We start from the raw sequence: 16,475 nt of genomic DNA, 5'->3' as shown, positions 1-16,475 counted from the left end.
AGCTTGATAGAGGGGGACTTCTCCTGTCCCTTACCTACAACACTCATGAGCGCCCTTTAAAACTTTAAATGTTTCCAAAAACAAGTTTATTTATCAAAAGAAAATTTCGGTTTGTTCCAAACAAGTTTGTGTTTGTGTTTGTTCAACATAAATTTTTGGTTTGTTCAACAAAATTCTAGGTTTATTAAAATAAGTTTTAATTAATTAACGAAGTCTATCTGGTATTACATGAAAGTAACAACAACAACAACAACAACAACATGAAAGTGATCTAGATTTATTTTTTTATTTTTGTCCAACAATTTTTATTCTTACCTAATTAATAACAACTGTCCTGTATTACAGGACAACACCACCAACAACCACAACACCAACCACAACACAAATAACAACAACAACAACACCAGCAACAACATCAGTAGCAAAGTGACCTAAAATTTTGTTTAGGTTTGTCAAACAAACTTTTTTCTTACCTAATTAATGACAACTATCCTGTATTACAACAACAGCGACAGCAAAAACAACAACAACAACAACTCGCCCATTCCTCACCCCCCCCCCACAACCATAAGACACGATCCCAAAACAGCCACGTACAAAAAAAAAAAAAAAAAAAAAAATATCACATTCGGATCTTGCAAAACCACATATGCCGCTCCATTCATCTTCGCCCGAGAATCATTAAGAGCGATAAGAAAGCTTCAGAGAGAGAGAGAGAGAGAGAGAGAGAGAGAGAGAGAGAGATTTTGATTTCCCCCTTGAAGAGAGAAGACAAATTGAGAAGATAAACATTGTCAGAGTGCCAGAGAATCTTAATTCTCAAGGAGGATATCTCCTAAGTCCTGCCGGCACCTGGAGGAGGAGGAGGAGGAGGAGGAGGAGGAGGAGGAGGAGGAGGAGAATAGGAGAGGAGGAGGAGGAGGAAGAGGAGGGGAGAGGAGAGGCAGAAAGGGAAAGAGAAGATGAATAGGAGGTGGAGAGAAGGAAGAGGAGAAGCATAGGAGAGGAGAGGAATAGAAATAGTATTGGAGGAGGAGAGGAATAGGAGAAAAATGGGAGAAGAGGAATGGGAGGAGGGGAGAAGAGGAATAGGAAAAGAGAAGATAATGAGGAGGAGGAGAGGAACAGGAGGTGAGGAGAAGGAGAAAGAGAAAGTGGAGAAGAAAAAGGAGAAGGAGGAGGAGGAAGAGGAGGAGATGCAGGAGTAGAAAGAGAGGATGATAAAGAAGAGGAGAGGAATAGGAGGTGGAGAGAGGGAGAAAGAGGAGGAGGAGGAGGAGGAGGAGGAGGAGGAGGAGGAGGAGGAGGAGATGCAGGAATAGAAAGGGAGGATGATACAGAAGAGGAGAGGAATAGGAGGTGGAGAGAAAGAGAAGGAGAAAGACGAAGGAGGAGAAGAGAAAGAAGGGGAAGGAGAGGTTGGAGGAGATGAGGAAGAAGAGGATAAGGCTAATAAATAGTCGAAGGATCCGATATCCCTGAATAATTACTCTCCTTCTAATCGTGACCAGGGTATAAACCTCGAGCATGTGGAATTACCTTAAATGCTGCTGCTTTTCACCTTAAATTACCTTAAGGCTTTTCAAATTTCCTTAAATTTAAAGCTATATTCAATTTTTTTTAATGAGGCGCATTTGCACTGACTCGCAGCGGTGCCCTTTTAGCTGGGAAAATTTTCCTGTTATCTGATTGGTTAGAATGATCTCGTCCAACCAATCAGCGATCAGGAAACTTTTCCGAGCTAAAAGGGCACCCCTGCGAGTCGGTGTAAATCTGCCTCACTAAAAAGAATTGACTATAGGAAAACTGAAATTACCTTATAAATTACCTTGAAACAATGGAAATTACCTCAAAATAGGGAAATTACCTTGAAAGTTTATTCCTTCACGCTTCATTAAAGGGAAGTTTCTCAAACACTTACACTGATTCAATTAATGTCTATCTGTTTTATACGTCTTCATTATCATCTAATTACCTTAATTATGGGACTATTTCCTTGATGGATGTTGATATGAAAGTGTATTTATGGTCTTGTTACTATCTAGGCTGTTTAATAGATGGCCTAATATTTGTAATTAGAACCGTTTAATTTTAGATGGCTTCCTTTAATGGTTGGTATGTAAGTATGCATGTATGTTTATGTGTGTATGTATAATATATGAGTATAATATATGACTTATATGAATATGAAAAATACATCTAAATGTGCATAATTTTATATATATATATATATATATATATATAAAATTATGCACGTTTAGACGTATTTTTCATATTCATATAAGTCATATATCATACTCCTAAGATCTCTCTTTGTGGCTGAGTTACTAAATCAATGGAACCTCAGTTTCTTGGGCCCAGGTTCGATTCCCCAGCCAACTAGAAGCTATTATCTTAGAGTTGATTCTCCCTTGGGTCTCTGATCCCGAGGAAGAGAGAATCCAGATATTAAGAGGAGTATAATATATGGCTTTTATGAATATATATATATATATATATATATATATACATACACACACATACACACCCGTATATACATACAAGTATAAGGATAATTAACTAAAACCCAATACACAAGAAAAACAAAATAATATCAATTTATACAACGGAAACTAGTACATATATACAAAATGGCAAAAACAGCTGACATGAATAAATAGTATTTAAAAACAGACTAATAGCTTTGCAAATAATACAAAGAAAAACTAAATCAGCACTCTGAGAGGGCAGAACTCCGCCACGGCAGCGTATTTCTCGAAACCAGCTTGCCTTCCCCAGAATCTATTACCCATTTCCACTTCTTTGTATAACAGTTTAAAATCCCTGCAGGTTTCATTACTTTACGATTAAAATTTTGGCTGTATGGTTTTTGACCTTTTGCTTGACCTTGACCTTGAACTTCGACCTTAACATGTATTAACTAGCGTGGATTTTCATACACTCAAATATGAACCAAGTTTGAAGTCTCGGTGATAACGATGTCCAAACCTATGGCTGATTACGTGAATTGGACATTTTGCTTGACCATGAACTTTACCTTTGACCTTGACCTACGAAAATTTAATAATTTCCATTTTTTTACGCAACAATTAATTCCTGCAAGTTTCATTACTCTACGATTAAAATTGTGGCCAGGAAGCTGTTCACAAACACACAATCGGGGGATAATACATAACCTCCTTCCAACATCGATGGTGGACGTAATAATAATAATAATAATAATAATAATAACAATAATGATAATAAAAAAAATAACAACAACAATAATAATAATAATAATAATAATAATGCCATGAAAAAATACACCACCTTATGACAATACTAACAATATTGACTCCAAAATCGTCTTGAGAGAGAGAGAGAGAGAGAGAGAGAGAGAGAGAGAGAGGTTTTGAATAGGAAAATGTTAAATAGTATCCAAAAAGGCAACAACGACCGAAGCCTTATTTATTTTTCTTACCGACACCGCGAACTGGAGTGTGCCATGGCGCCACACAATTATATCTTCTCGAAAACTATACAATATAAAAGGCCACAGAGAGAGAGAGAGAGAGAGAGAGAGAGAGAGAGAGAATGTATATATATATATATATATATATTTATATATATATATATATATATTATATATATAATATATATATATATATACATACATATATATATATATACATATATATATATATACATATATATACATACATATATATATATATATATACATATATATATATATATACATATATATATATATATATATACATACATATATATATATATACATATATATATACATATATATATATACATATATATACATATATATATATACATATATATATATACATATATATACATACATATATATACATATATATATACATATATATATACATATATATATATATACATATATATATATACATATATATATATGTATATATATATATGTATATATATATATATATATATGTATATATATATATATACATATATATATATATATATATATCCCTTTCTGAGTGGGGAAACCTTAACGTAGTGGAAGGGTTTGCGTATCGCCATTATCAGCAAAAGCTGTACAAATCAGGAACACCCATACTAGATTGGTTTGCTCTGAGACATCAGACAAAAGTCTCCCATCATCACCAATCCCCACTGGCCAGCGTGGTGATGAAAACTGACCAAACCCCATATTTACTTTGTCCAGCAGTGGACTAGAAACAGCTGTGTTTGTTGTTATTGTTGTTGTATATAACAATCAATCATCAATCTATATTTTCTTTTATCTACCTATTCTAGCAATACTACAACCCTCGTATTTAGCCATAACTCTCACTCTCCTATCTATTCACTTATCTATCTATCTACTTCTCCTCTCATTTATCTGCGTCGTCTATTCCACTGCTAATGTATGAACGCCTATTGATTCCTCTCTCTCTCTCTCTCTCTCTCTCTCTCTCTCTCTCTCTCTATCTGAGATATCTCGGCTAAAACCCTTCCATACAAAACACTTGAAGGAAAACATACAACCCTTTCACAACCTGCCTCCAGGCTACCCTTCCAGAGCCCAACCCCCTTTCCAGAACCTTATCCCCACCCCAACCCCCCTTTCCAGATCCCTAACCCCATTCCATAACCCCTTTTCCCCTCATTCACCCATTGAGAAATGCCAAAACCCCACATCTCTCAAGACCCCTTAAAAAGGGGAGAGAAATAAATCACTAAATATCTGCTGGTGACTTGTACTTTCCGCTTACTTTTATACCCTCCCCCTCTAGGACATAAACAGCTCCCCTCCTCATACCTTACCCCTTCCTACTCCTCTCATCCTTTCTCTTTCTTTTCCTCTTACTTATATACTGACTTCAACCCGCCCCTTACTTTTTTACCCTCCCCTCCAAGACATAACCACCTCCCCCACCTGTCATCTTACCCCTACCTACTCACCTCAACCTTTCCCTCTAACTTTTCACTTTCTTTACCCCTCTTTCTTATATGCTGACTTGAGCTTTCCCCTTACTTTCCTGCTTCTAATATCACCACCTCCTGTCTCAGTATCTTACCATCATTAATATCTCTATTTATTTTCCCCTATTTTGCTTTTCCTCTTTCTTTTCCCTTTCCTATCTTTTCCAAAATCCTTTTCTTCCACAATTTCTATTTCTCACTATCTTTCGTTTCCACTCTTTCTTTTCCACTCTCTTCTTTTTCTTGTCCCCTTTCTTCCTTTCCCCTCTCTTTCTTTTCCATTATCTTTTGTTTCCCTTCCTTTTCTTGTCCACTTTCTCACTTTTCCATTCTTTTTTCTTTTCCCTTCTCTTTCTTTCCCCCTATTTTTATTTCCCACTATCTTTCGTTTCCCCTCTTTTTCTTTTCCACTCTCTTCCTTTTCCATTTTCCCCCATCTTTTTCTTGTCCCCTTATCCATTATCTTTAGTTTCCCTTTTTTCTCTTTACCCCTCTCTTCCTTTTCCATTTTTTCTTCTCCTGTCTTTTTCCTTTCTTCATTTTTTTCCCATCTCTTTCTTATACGTCTTGATCATCCCTATCTTGTGGAGGGTCAGTCCTTGAAAGGTGAAGAGGCATCGTTTATGGAGTCTGAGGGGGAAAACCAATGCGGTCGAGTCCTCAGACAAGGGGAAGAATGTTGTTCTAGTCAGGGGTCAGGGGAGAGTTTTCCCTCGGGAATTTTTTTTAAACGTTCTATGAGTTTCTCAAAAAAAAAAAAAAAAAAAAAAACAAGTGATCTCTACCTGTGTATTTAATATGAAAAATGTATTTAAATTTACTTTTTGTATATGCTATAAAAAGTTTTCTCAACCTGTGTATTTAATAGGAAAATTTTATTTAAATTTAGTTTTTGTATATGCAATAAAAAGTTATCTCAACCTGTGTATTTAATAGGAAAAAAAATATTTGAATTTAGTTTTTGTATATGCTATAAAAAAGTTATCTCTACCTGTGTATTTAATATGAAAAATTTATTTTTTACTTTTTGTATATGCAATAAAAAAGTGATCACTACCTGTGTATTTAATAGAATAATGTATTTAAATTTACTTTTTGTATATGCAATAAAAAAGTGATCTCTACCTGTGTATTTAATATGAAAAATGTTTTTAAATTTACTTTTTGTATATGCAATAAAAGTTATCTCTACCTGTGTATTTAATAGAATAATGTATTTAAATTTACTTTTTGTATATGCAATAAAAAGTGATCTCTATCTCTGTATTTAATATAAAAAATGCATTTAAATTTACTTTTGTATATGCAATAAAAAGTGATCTCTACCTGTGTATTTAATATGAAAAAATGTATTTAAATTTACTTTTTGTATATGCAAGAAAAAAGTGATCTCTACCTGTGTATTTAATACGAAAAATATATTTAAATTTAGTTTTTGTATATGCAATAAAAAGCAATCTCAACCTGTGTATTTAATATGAAAAATTTATTCAAATTTACTTTTTGTATATGCAATAAAAGTGATCTCTACCTGTGTATTTAATATGAAAAATGTTTTTAAATTTACTTTTTGTATATGCAATAAAAAGTTATCTCTATCTGTGCATTTAATATAAAAAATGCATTTAAATATACTTTTTGTATATGCAATAAAAAAGTGATCTCTGTGTATTTAATAGAAAAAAATTTATTTAAATTTACTTTTTGTATATGCAATGAAAAGATACTACCGCTAGAGAGTTAGGGGGTCCTTTGACTGGCCAGACAGTACCATATTGGATCCTTCTCTCTGGTTACGGTTCTTTCCCTTTGCCTACACAGACACCGAATAGTCTGGCCTATTCTTTAGAGATTCTCCTCTGTCCTCTTACACTTGACAACACTGAGGTTACCAAACAATTCTTCTTAACCCAAGGGGTTAACTACTGTACTGTAATTGTTCCGTGGCTACTTTCCTCTTGGTAAGGGTAGAAGAGACTCTTTAGCTATGGTAAGCAGCTCTTCTAGGAGAAGGACACTCCAAAATCAAACCATTGTTCTCTAGTCTTGGGTAGTGCTATAGCCTCTGTACCATGGTCTTCCACAGTCTTGGGTTAGAGTTCTCTTGCTTGAGGGTACACTCAGGCACACTGTTTTATCTAGTTTCACTTCCTCTTGTTTTGTTGAAGTTTTTATTGTTTATACAGGAAATATTTATTTTAATGTTGTTACTATTCTTAAAATATTTTATTATTCCTTGTTTCCTTTCCTCGCTGAGCTATTTTCCCTGTTGGGGCCCCTGGGCTTATAGCATCCTGCTTTTCCAACTAGGGTTGTAGCTTAACATTAATAATAATAATAATAATAATAATAATAATAATAATAATAATACAAATTTATGAAAAACGAGCCTGGCAACAGAAGCCTTATACAGAATAAAGTCTGAAAGTATTTAAAAAAAAAATTGTTAATATTACATAGATAATTTAAAAAATAATGTTTTAACAAGTCTATGCTTATTTTCTTACAAAATTACTTTCTTCTTCCAAAAAGAAAAAAAAAATGTGTTTTAAGTTCTTGAATCTCCTCTTTTGAAAAAATATAACTCAAGAGAATAAAAAAAAAACCCTCAAGAGAATTAAAAAAAAAACTAGAAGCAAAAATTTAAATTGAAATTGAATTGTAATAAAATTGAAACAAAAATTACCGTTCTTTGATGTCTCTTTCCTTTGTTACTATTTGCCTTTTCTCTCTTTTCATTCCCTTTTCCCTCTTATCTTTTTCATTCCTCTTTTCTTTCACCGTCCTGTGACATTACTATTATTATTATTATTATTATTATTATAATTATCATTACTATTACTAGTCAAGCTACAATCCTAGTTGGTAAAGCAGGATGCTATAAGCCCAAGGGCTTCAACAGGGAAAATTAGCCCAGTCAGGAAAGGAAAAAAGTAAATAAATTATATGAAAAATAACAAATATAAAATATCCAATATCAATAACACCATTAAAATAGATGTCTCAAATATAAATAATAATACTTTCACATCTATTTTCATAATTTTCATTTTCCTAAATCATTTCTAAAATAAATTTCTTATGGTTAACCTTCCTGTCCATTTCTCTCCTCTGCCTATCTTTCACCATCTTCACTATATATCATATATTATGAATAAAGAATATAAAATATCTTAAGATTAGTAACAAAGTTCATTATTTTCTTATCAACTCCTAAATAATTTTGAATCCCCTTTTTTTGAAAATCAAAAAGAAAAAAAACTCAAGAGAATAAAAAAAACCTAGAAGCAAAAATTGAAATTGAAATTGAATTGTAATAAAATTGAAGCAAAAATTTCTTCGCTATATTTCCATCCTTCTCCTCAGCAAATCTTTCATCATCTTCACTCTACATTGCCAACCACATCAATCACAAAATCACCTCCAATAAATCACTTTTCCATAAGAAATTTCATCGACACACTGACCTAGATAAACCTTTAGCGTGGTTTACAGGGTCCAGCGGTTCGTCGAACCCGGTTCTCGAACCTATTTAAACGGTTCGAAGAGGTGGAGTCAGCCACAAATGCATAAGGTTTGTGGACAATGAAGTCCCGCCCAGAAAGTCAGGCGAGAACGGACTTTCTTCGAACCGTTCGACGAACGTGTTCGACAACCGAATACCCAGTTCATATGGTCGAACATCAATTCAAACACTTGTCTGTCGAACACAGTCGAACTGCGTTTGACAAACCGTTCCAGCGTTTATACCAAGCTTTAGATAAAGGCAAAAACAAAATAGAAAATGTCAACGGTTAATGTTGAAATATTTTTTTTATTTATTTCAATTATTTAATTATTTCAAATGCCAATTTTAAGAAGCGAATCCATCGCTCACTTCGGATTCTGTCTGCTTTCCTTTCTTAAATATATTCTTCATTCCTATAACCCTTCCATTTCCAAAAGGCGTTTCTTTTTGTGTATATATTATGCTTGTATCTTCGCTCTTCCCTCGCACTAAAAAGAACCCGAATAAACATGTCTGGTTTTCTCAATATTAACGGTGTCGATTTTGAACAGGAAATTTCCTGTTGCCTTGAACTTTTGTATAGAAAGAAGAGTGTTCTATAATAAACTCACTCAGTTGCTTTCATCCTGTCTTTGAGTCACAACCTTCTCTCGTCCTATCACAATATATATATATATATATATATATATAATGTATATTAAATGTATATATACATATATACACATACAATATATATATATATACATATATATAATACATAAATAAATAAATATATATATATATATATATATAATGTATATTATATGTATATATACATATATACACATACAATATATATATATACATATATATAATACATAAATAAATAAATATATATACTGTATATATGTATATATATATATAAATATATATATATATATATATATATATACATAATATATATACACATTATATGATATAGATACATATATACACATATATATTATATACACATTAATATTATATATATATATATATATATATACATATATATATATATATATATATATAAACATATATATTTACACACAGCAAACTAACTGTTTAAAGTGTTCACAGAGAAAACCCATTCGCACATCACAAGATATAAAAGGCAAAACCGTACAGCCAGGAGATTACGAAACTCCATGGAATTACAATCTAGAATAAGCAGAGAAGTTACAGAAAACTCCCCCCGATTTTTCGGGGATTTCCCCCCAGAAAGTCTTCAGTAACCCTCATTTACATAAAGGCAGCGAACTAGGGAAAATTGTTCTTGCTATTTCTCCCCGCGCGCGGGGAGAGAGAGAGAAATGAGTCCGCGAGATTACTCCGAACAGCAGAAGACTGTGTGCGAGTGGTTTAAGGAAATAATTTCTTAAGAGATAAAACTTGTTATAACATTTGTTAAATAGTTGTGATAATTCTGATAAATATTTGTACGATGCATATTGCGTTCTGAACTATAGGGCCATAACAACAACAACAAAAACAGCAAAAACAACAACAACATAATGAAGTTAATTTTCGGTAAAAAAAAAAAAATTAAGTAATTTTCATTAGTTCGATAATATCTAATATACAGAAAATACATAAATTTCCATACGAATCACGAACAAAGGAATTATTATACTCTCCTTTTCTTGAGAGAGAGAGAGAGAGAGAGAGAGAGAGAGAGAGAGAGAGAGAGAATAGAATTAGTTCGATAATGTTTCAGATATAAAAATCATAAATTTGCATACACGTCGTGAACAAAGGAGTCATACTCTCTTTTTCTTGAGAGAGAGAGAGAGAGAGAGAGAGAGAGAGAGAGAGAGAGAGAGAACAAAATTTGTATTACTTCGATAATCTGTAAAAAAAAATATTTCATACGTATTGCGAACAAAGGAATCATAGTCTCCTCTCCTTGAGAGAGAGAGAGAGAGAGAGAGAGAGAGAGAGAGAGAGAGAGAATTTGTATTATTTCGATAATCTTCAATATAAAAAAAATTCATACGCGTTGCGAACAAGGGAATCATACTCTCCTCTCCTTGAGAGAGAGAGAGAGAGAGAGAGAGAGAGAGAGAGAGAGAGAGAATTAGTTCGATAATGTTTTAGATATAAAAATTCATATATTTACATATATGTAGCGAACAAAGGAATCATACTCTCCTCTCCTTAAGAGAGAGAGAGAGAGAGAGAGAGAGAGAGAGAAATTTGTATTATTTTGCTGATCTATATAAAAAAAATCATACGCGTTGCGAACAAAGGAATCATAGTCTCCTCTCCTTGAGAGAGAGAGAGAGAGAGGGAGAGAGAGAGAGAGAGAGAGAGAGAGAGAGAGAGAAAATTAGTTCGATAATGTTTTATATATATAAATCATAAATTTACATATACGTAGCGAACAAAGGAATCATAGTCTCCTCTCCTTGAGAGAGAGAGAGAGAGAGAGAGAGAGAGAGAGAGAGAATACTAGGCATTACAGTACCAAGGGTTAACCAAGTCACAACATAAAAAAGGAAAATAAAAAAAGCCATTTGAAACGACACGAGGAAGGACTACAACGAGAGTGGTTAACACACAGGGACAACTTAAAGCTGCACACTTTATAATACTGCAAAAGTCAAATTGGGTCAAGCCCTTGCTTAGACATACAGGCCTTGGATAAGCAGTTGTGTCCTGTAGGAGCCCTACATACTACAAAAGGGGTTAAGAGAGATGTGGGTTTTTCTTTTACCCCATTTGCATATAAGGGTTCAGTCCGGTGAGAGAGAGAGAGAGAGAGAGAGAGAGAGAGAGAGAGCGAGGATTATTATATATAGGCCATAAGATCCACCACTTTAGCAAGGGAAGCCATTCGGTATTGAAAAGTAATTTTAGGGTATATATACATACGTACGTACATACATACATGCATACACACACACACACACACACACACACATATATATATATATATATATATATAATCAGCATGATCATCATCATCAGCCGTTGCTAGTCCACTGCAAGAAAAAGGCCTAGCGTTTGTTTCAGGTCTTTCTATGCCAGCCTATTCCCTCAAATTTCTTAACTCGATAATCCATCGTCTTCTCTTTCTTCCCTTCTCAATTTTATATATATATATACACACACACATATATATATATATATATATAAAGTTGAATTATCACTTTAGATTTTCAAAGTAAATAGTTTAGCATCAACTTGAATACACGACGAAAAAGCTGACAAGCTGAAGCAAACATATAATACTTCGCAAATATTATTCGCATTAAAAACACATATATACAATTATGCAAAATTAGAAAAAAAATCTAATGCTAGTATTTCCAGATCTTATTTTCCCGTGCATAATGTTGGAACCGAAAGCCGTTCACTGCAAGACACTTGAAGATATTTAATTACTCAAGGCAAACAGGGTGTTGCAAAATAAAACTCGGTCTGCAGTATTCCAGGGGCCTTTTCTCCCATTGCATAAATGCAATAGCGGATGAGCACGAAGAAGGCTGAAGTAGAGGCGTGGCTTGTTTATGAAAGCTAAAAGTTTTTTTTGCAATGGCAAAAAGGCTTGTTTGTTAAGGCTAAAAGGTTTGTTTGCCAAACTAAAAGGCTTGTTTGCAAAACTAAAAGCCTTATTTGTCAAGGCTAAAAGGTTTGTTTGCAAAGGCTAAAAGGTTTGTTTGCCAAACTAAAAGGGTTGTTGCAAAGACTAAAAGGTTTGTTTGCAATGGCTAAAAGGCTTGTTTGCAAAACTAAAAGCCTTGTTTGTTAAAGCTAAAAGGTTGGTTTGCAATGGCTAAAAGGTTTGTTTGCAAAGGCTAAAAGGTTTGTTTGCAAAGACTAAAAGGTTTGTTTTTAAACACTGAAAGGTTTGCTCGCAAAGACTATGAGGTTTGTTTGCAAAGACTAAAAGGTTTGTTTGCAAAGACTAAAAGGCTTGTTTTTAAACGCTGAAAGGTTTGTTTGCAAAGACTAAAAGGTTTTTTGCAAAGACTAAAAGGTTTGTTTTTAAACGCTGAAAGGTTTGCCTGCAATAGCTAAAAGGTTTGTTTTTAATGCTGGAAGGTTTGTTTGCAATAGCTAAAAGCTTTGTTTGTAAATGCTAAAAGCTTTGTTTGCAAAGACTAAAAGGGCTTGTTTGTGTTAAAGCTAAAAGGTTTGTTAGCAAAGGCTACAAGACTTGTTTATAAAAGCTAAAAGGCTTGTTAGTGAAGACTAAAAGGTTTGTTTGCTAAGGATAAAAGGCTTGTTTCTATGGGCTAAAAGTCTTGTTTGTAGTTAAAAAGGCTTGTTTACAAAGACTAAAAGGAAGGGTAAAAGGGTTGTTAGCAAAGGCTAAAAGGCTTGTTTGCAAAGGCTAAAAGTTTTGTCTGCAAAGGCTAAAAACTTGTTTGCAAAACCTAAAATGCTCGTTTGCAAAAGCTACAAGGCTTGTTTTTTAAAACTAAGTCTCGTTTACAAAGACGAAAAGTTTTTGTTTGCAAAAGCTAAAAGACTTGTTTTTTCAAACAAAGTCTTGTTTGCAAAAGCTAAAAGGCTGTGTTTTGCAAAGGTTACAATTATTGATTGAACATGATTTCCAGGTTAGAACTTTAGCGAGAGGAAATCCTGGCAATTTGACCCAGAAATTCGAAAATCATGAAATCTTATTTGACATCGCTAGTGATAATTAAAGAAACTTAATGATTAATAATGATGATGATAATAAAATAATGATGGTGAGGAATAAGTCATAAAACGTTGATAATAACCTTAAAACAATGATTAAAAGGGAACATATAATAATGAATAAAATTCAGACTTAATTAGCATAAGCAACAACGTAATAATAACAATATTTAATTTGTAAATGATGAAACCCCATTGTGGTAATGTATATAAAAGCAATATATATATATATATATATATATATATATTACAACAAATGACATATAAGACTGAAAATCATATTAAATGTTGTGGTGGCCGATGCAGTAACGTCCCTGACTGGTGAACGCCAGACTGCGGTTCGAATCCCGCTCAAACTCGTTAGTTCATTTGGTCGCTGCAGCCTCACCATCCTTATGAGCTAAAGATGTGGGGGTTGAGGGAATCTTATAGGTCTATCTGCTGAGTCATCAGCAGCCACTTGCCTGGCCCTCCTTGGTCCTAGCTTGGGTGGAAATGGGGCTTGGCGCTGATCTTTGGGGCATTGTCCTGCTTGATAGGGCAATATAACTGTCCCTTGCCTCTGCCATTCATGAGCGGCCTTTAAATTCGAAGATGAATTTCAAATATATCCATTCTCGTAAGAGGGTTTTATACATAAGTAATACTGCCTAATGTATTTTACTTTTCACCGCTTACTGTATTTTACTCTACACAGCTTACTTTATATTGCTTTTAGCTGGTTACTGTATTTTACTCTCCACAGCTTACTTTATATTGCTTTTAGTTGCTTACTGAATTTTACTTTCCACAGCTTACTGTATTCTATTTTTCATAGCTTATTGTATTTGACTTTTCACAGCTTACTGTATTTTATTTTTCATAGCTTATTGTTATACATTTCACAGCTTATTGTATTCTATTTTTCATAGCTTATTGTATTTGACTTTTCACTGCTTATTGTATTTTACTTTACCCAGCATATTGTATTTTACTCTTCACAGCTTGCTGTATTTTACTCTTCACAGCTTACTGTATTTTACTTCCCACAGCTTATTGTTTTTTACTTTTCACAGTTTACTGTATTTTACTTTTCACAGATTATTGTATTTTACTTTTCATAGCTTACTGTATTTTACTTTCCATTACTTACTGTATTTTACTTTTCACAGTTTACTGTATTTTACTTTTCATAGCTCACTGTATTTTACTTTTCACAGTTTACTGTATTTTACTTTTCATAGCTCACTGTATTTTACTTTTCACAGTTTACTGTATTTTACTTTTCACAGATTATTGTATTTTAATTTTCCCAGCTCACTGTATTTTACTTCCCGCAGCTTATTGTTTTTTACTTTTCACAGTTTACTGTATTTTACTTTCCACAGCTTGTTGTATTTTACTTTTCACAGTTTACTGTATTTTACTTTTCACAGATTATTATTTTTTACTTTTCACAGTTTACTGTATTTTACTTTTCACAGATTATTGTATTTTTACTTTTCACAGATTATTGTATTTTACTTCCCACAGCTTACTGTATTTTACTTCCCACAGCTTACTGTATTTTACATTTTCCTGCATACTGTATTTAACTTTTCACAGTTTACTGTATTTTACTTTTCACAGCTTACTATATTTTACATTTTACTGCATACTGTATTTTTACTTTTCACATACATTAATCAGCTGTCCAGCTTCCTTGCTTACGGCTCCACCAAAACAATTACTGTAACAAATTAATATCAAACTATACGAGAAGAAAATATACCACAAACTCGTTTAATAATTCAAAAACAGCTTTAGATCGACATTACAAAAATTCAGCCACATTACGAACGATTACGAAAATCAATACACATTAGATATAATTCTAGAAATTACGAAAATTTTACAAGGTAATTCCATAATATGGCACCAACACATGAATAATAGATGATATGTCATAAAGAGTTCATATAATTTCATATGTAATTTGCATAACGTAAGTTCTGTAATTGGGTCACGCACAACATCATTAATAAATTACCAATTCATATACAATTACTCATAATGATAGCTTATTATTATAATCATCATCGTTATTATTATTACTAACGAACCTACAACCCTAGTTTGAAAAGCAGGATGCTAGAAGCCCTCTAAGGGCTCCATCAGGAAAAATAGCCCAGCGAGGAAAGGAAATAAGGAAATACATAAACCACAAGAGAAATAATGAACAAAATAAAACATTTTACAAACAGTACCAACATCAAAATATATCTTTCAAGGATAAAATTAATGAATAATCAATATAAAATATAATAAAAATAATAACAACATCAAAATATATCTTTCAAAGATAAAATTAATGAATAATCAATACAAAATATAATAAAAACAATAACATCAAAATATATCTTTCAAAGATAAAATTAATGAATAATCAATATAAAATATAATAAAAACAATAACAAAATCAAAATATATCTTTTAATGATGAACTATAAAAAGACATTTATGTCAGCCTGTTCAACATAAAAAACATTCACTAAATTCTCATTCCTACGATTCCCCCAACTTCCTCATATAATTAATATTTCCCAAGCAATCCCCATCTATACTTTAGGTATCTTATCAACCTATTAAAAGTCCTTTCCTTTGTCTCTGTCACGCCCCACATCGTTTTAAAAAAATCGATCCTCAATCCCGACCCCAAGAACCACTGACCTAGTTTGCTCCCAATTCCAACTTCCCGTCCCTCCGCTAGGGGGACAATCTCGCATTACAGGAAATGGCGGATGTAAACAAATCTATCCAGTTGGAAAAATCGCATTGGGTAAGCCGAGTGGATGTTGCTGAGTTGGAATTTCTCAGATAAAACTAGGTTGTAGGTCAGAGGGACCTTTCGATTTTTCTTCGTGCACCATTAGAAGTAGAAATGGCATTCTTAAGGGATAATGATATGAATAGGGATGTTTTTTGGGTGGTTTTACCTGTGATTAGATATTTTTTTTAGAAGGGTGGGCAGCAGTAAGAGTATTTAAAAATACAAATAAACCAGGATTTGTAATGTCTATATAGTTATCCCCAGTAAGAGCATGAATAGTAATTTCAAACTAGTACCGACATGAGGGTAGATGATAGTATTTTTGACATTTTTAATTGTCATTATGTCTTTTCAAAGGAGAACAAGCAGTAAAAATACGCAAAAATAACGATAAACCAAGATTAATAATATCTACTTATATAGTTATACCAGTTAGAGCGTCAGTAATAATTTCAAACTAGTACCGGCATAAGGGTAGATGATAGTATTTTTGGGTTATCTTTTGAATGTTTTTGACTGTCAATATGTCTTTTTTTAAAGATA

General features: G+C 32.9%; 1 protein-coding gene across 1 annotated transcript; it reads right to left on the bottom strand.

Moving 5' to 3' along the window:
• Positions 1-835: 835 nt before the first annotated feature.
• On the bottom strand, positions 836-16,274 carry LOC137627316 (uncharacterized). The gene is made up of 2 exons (XM_068358399.1): positions 16,229-16,274; positions 836-1,449 (listed from the first exon to the last, which is right to left on the bottom strand). Exons 1-2 carry the CDS (start codon positions 16,272-16,274, stop codon positions 836-838), a joined length of 660 nt encoding a protein of 219 aa, XP_068214500.1.
• Between the last annotated feature and the right edge of the window lie 201 nt (positions 16,275-16,475).

The sequence above is a fragment of the Palaemon carinicauda genome, chromosome 35 (assembly GCF_036898095.1).
Source record: "Palaemon carinicauda isolate YSFRI2023 chromosome 35, ASM3689809v2, whole genome shotgun sequence".
NCBI classification, from domain to species: domain Eukaryota; kingdom Metazoa; phylum Arthropoda; class Malacostraca; order Decapoda; family Palaemonidae; genus Palaemon; species Palaemon carinicauda.
This window is presented reverse-complemented; position numbering and strand designations above follow the sequence as displayed.

What these genes read in the sequence shown, in the direction of transcription:
- LOC137627316 (XM_068358399.1), bottom strand. Translation starts at nt 16,274, where the DNA reads ATGACAATTAAAAATGTCAAAAATACTATCATCTACCCTCATGTCG. An exon ending in TATCATCTACCCTCATGTCG is followed by an intron (nt 1,450 to 16,228) that starts GTACTAGTTTGA and finishes ACTATTTATTAG; the next exon opens with CCTTATCCTCTTCTTCCTCA.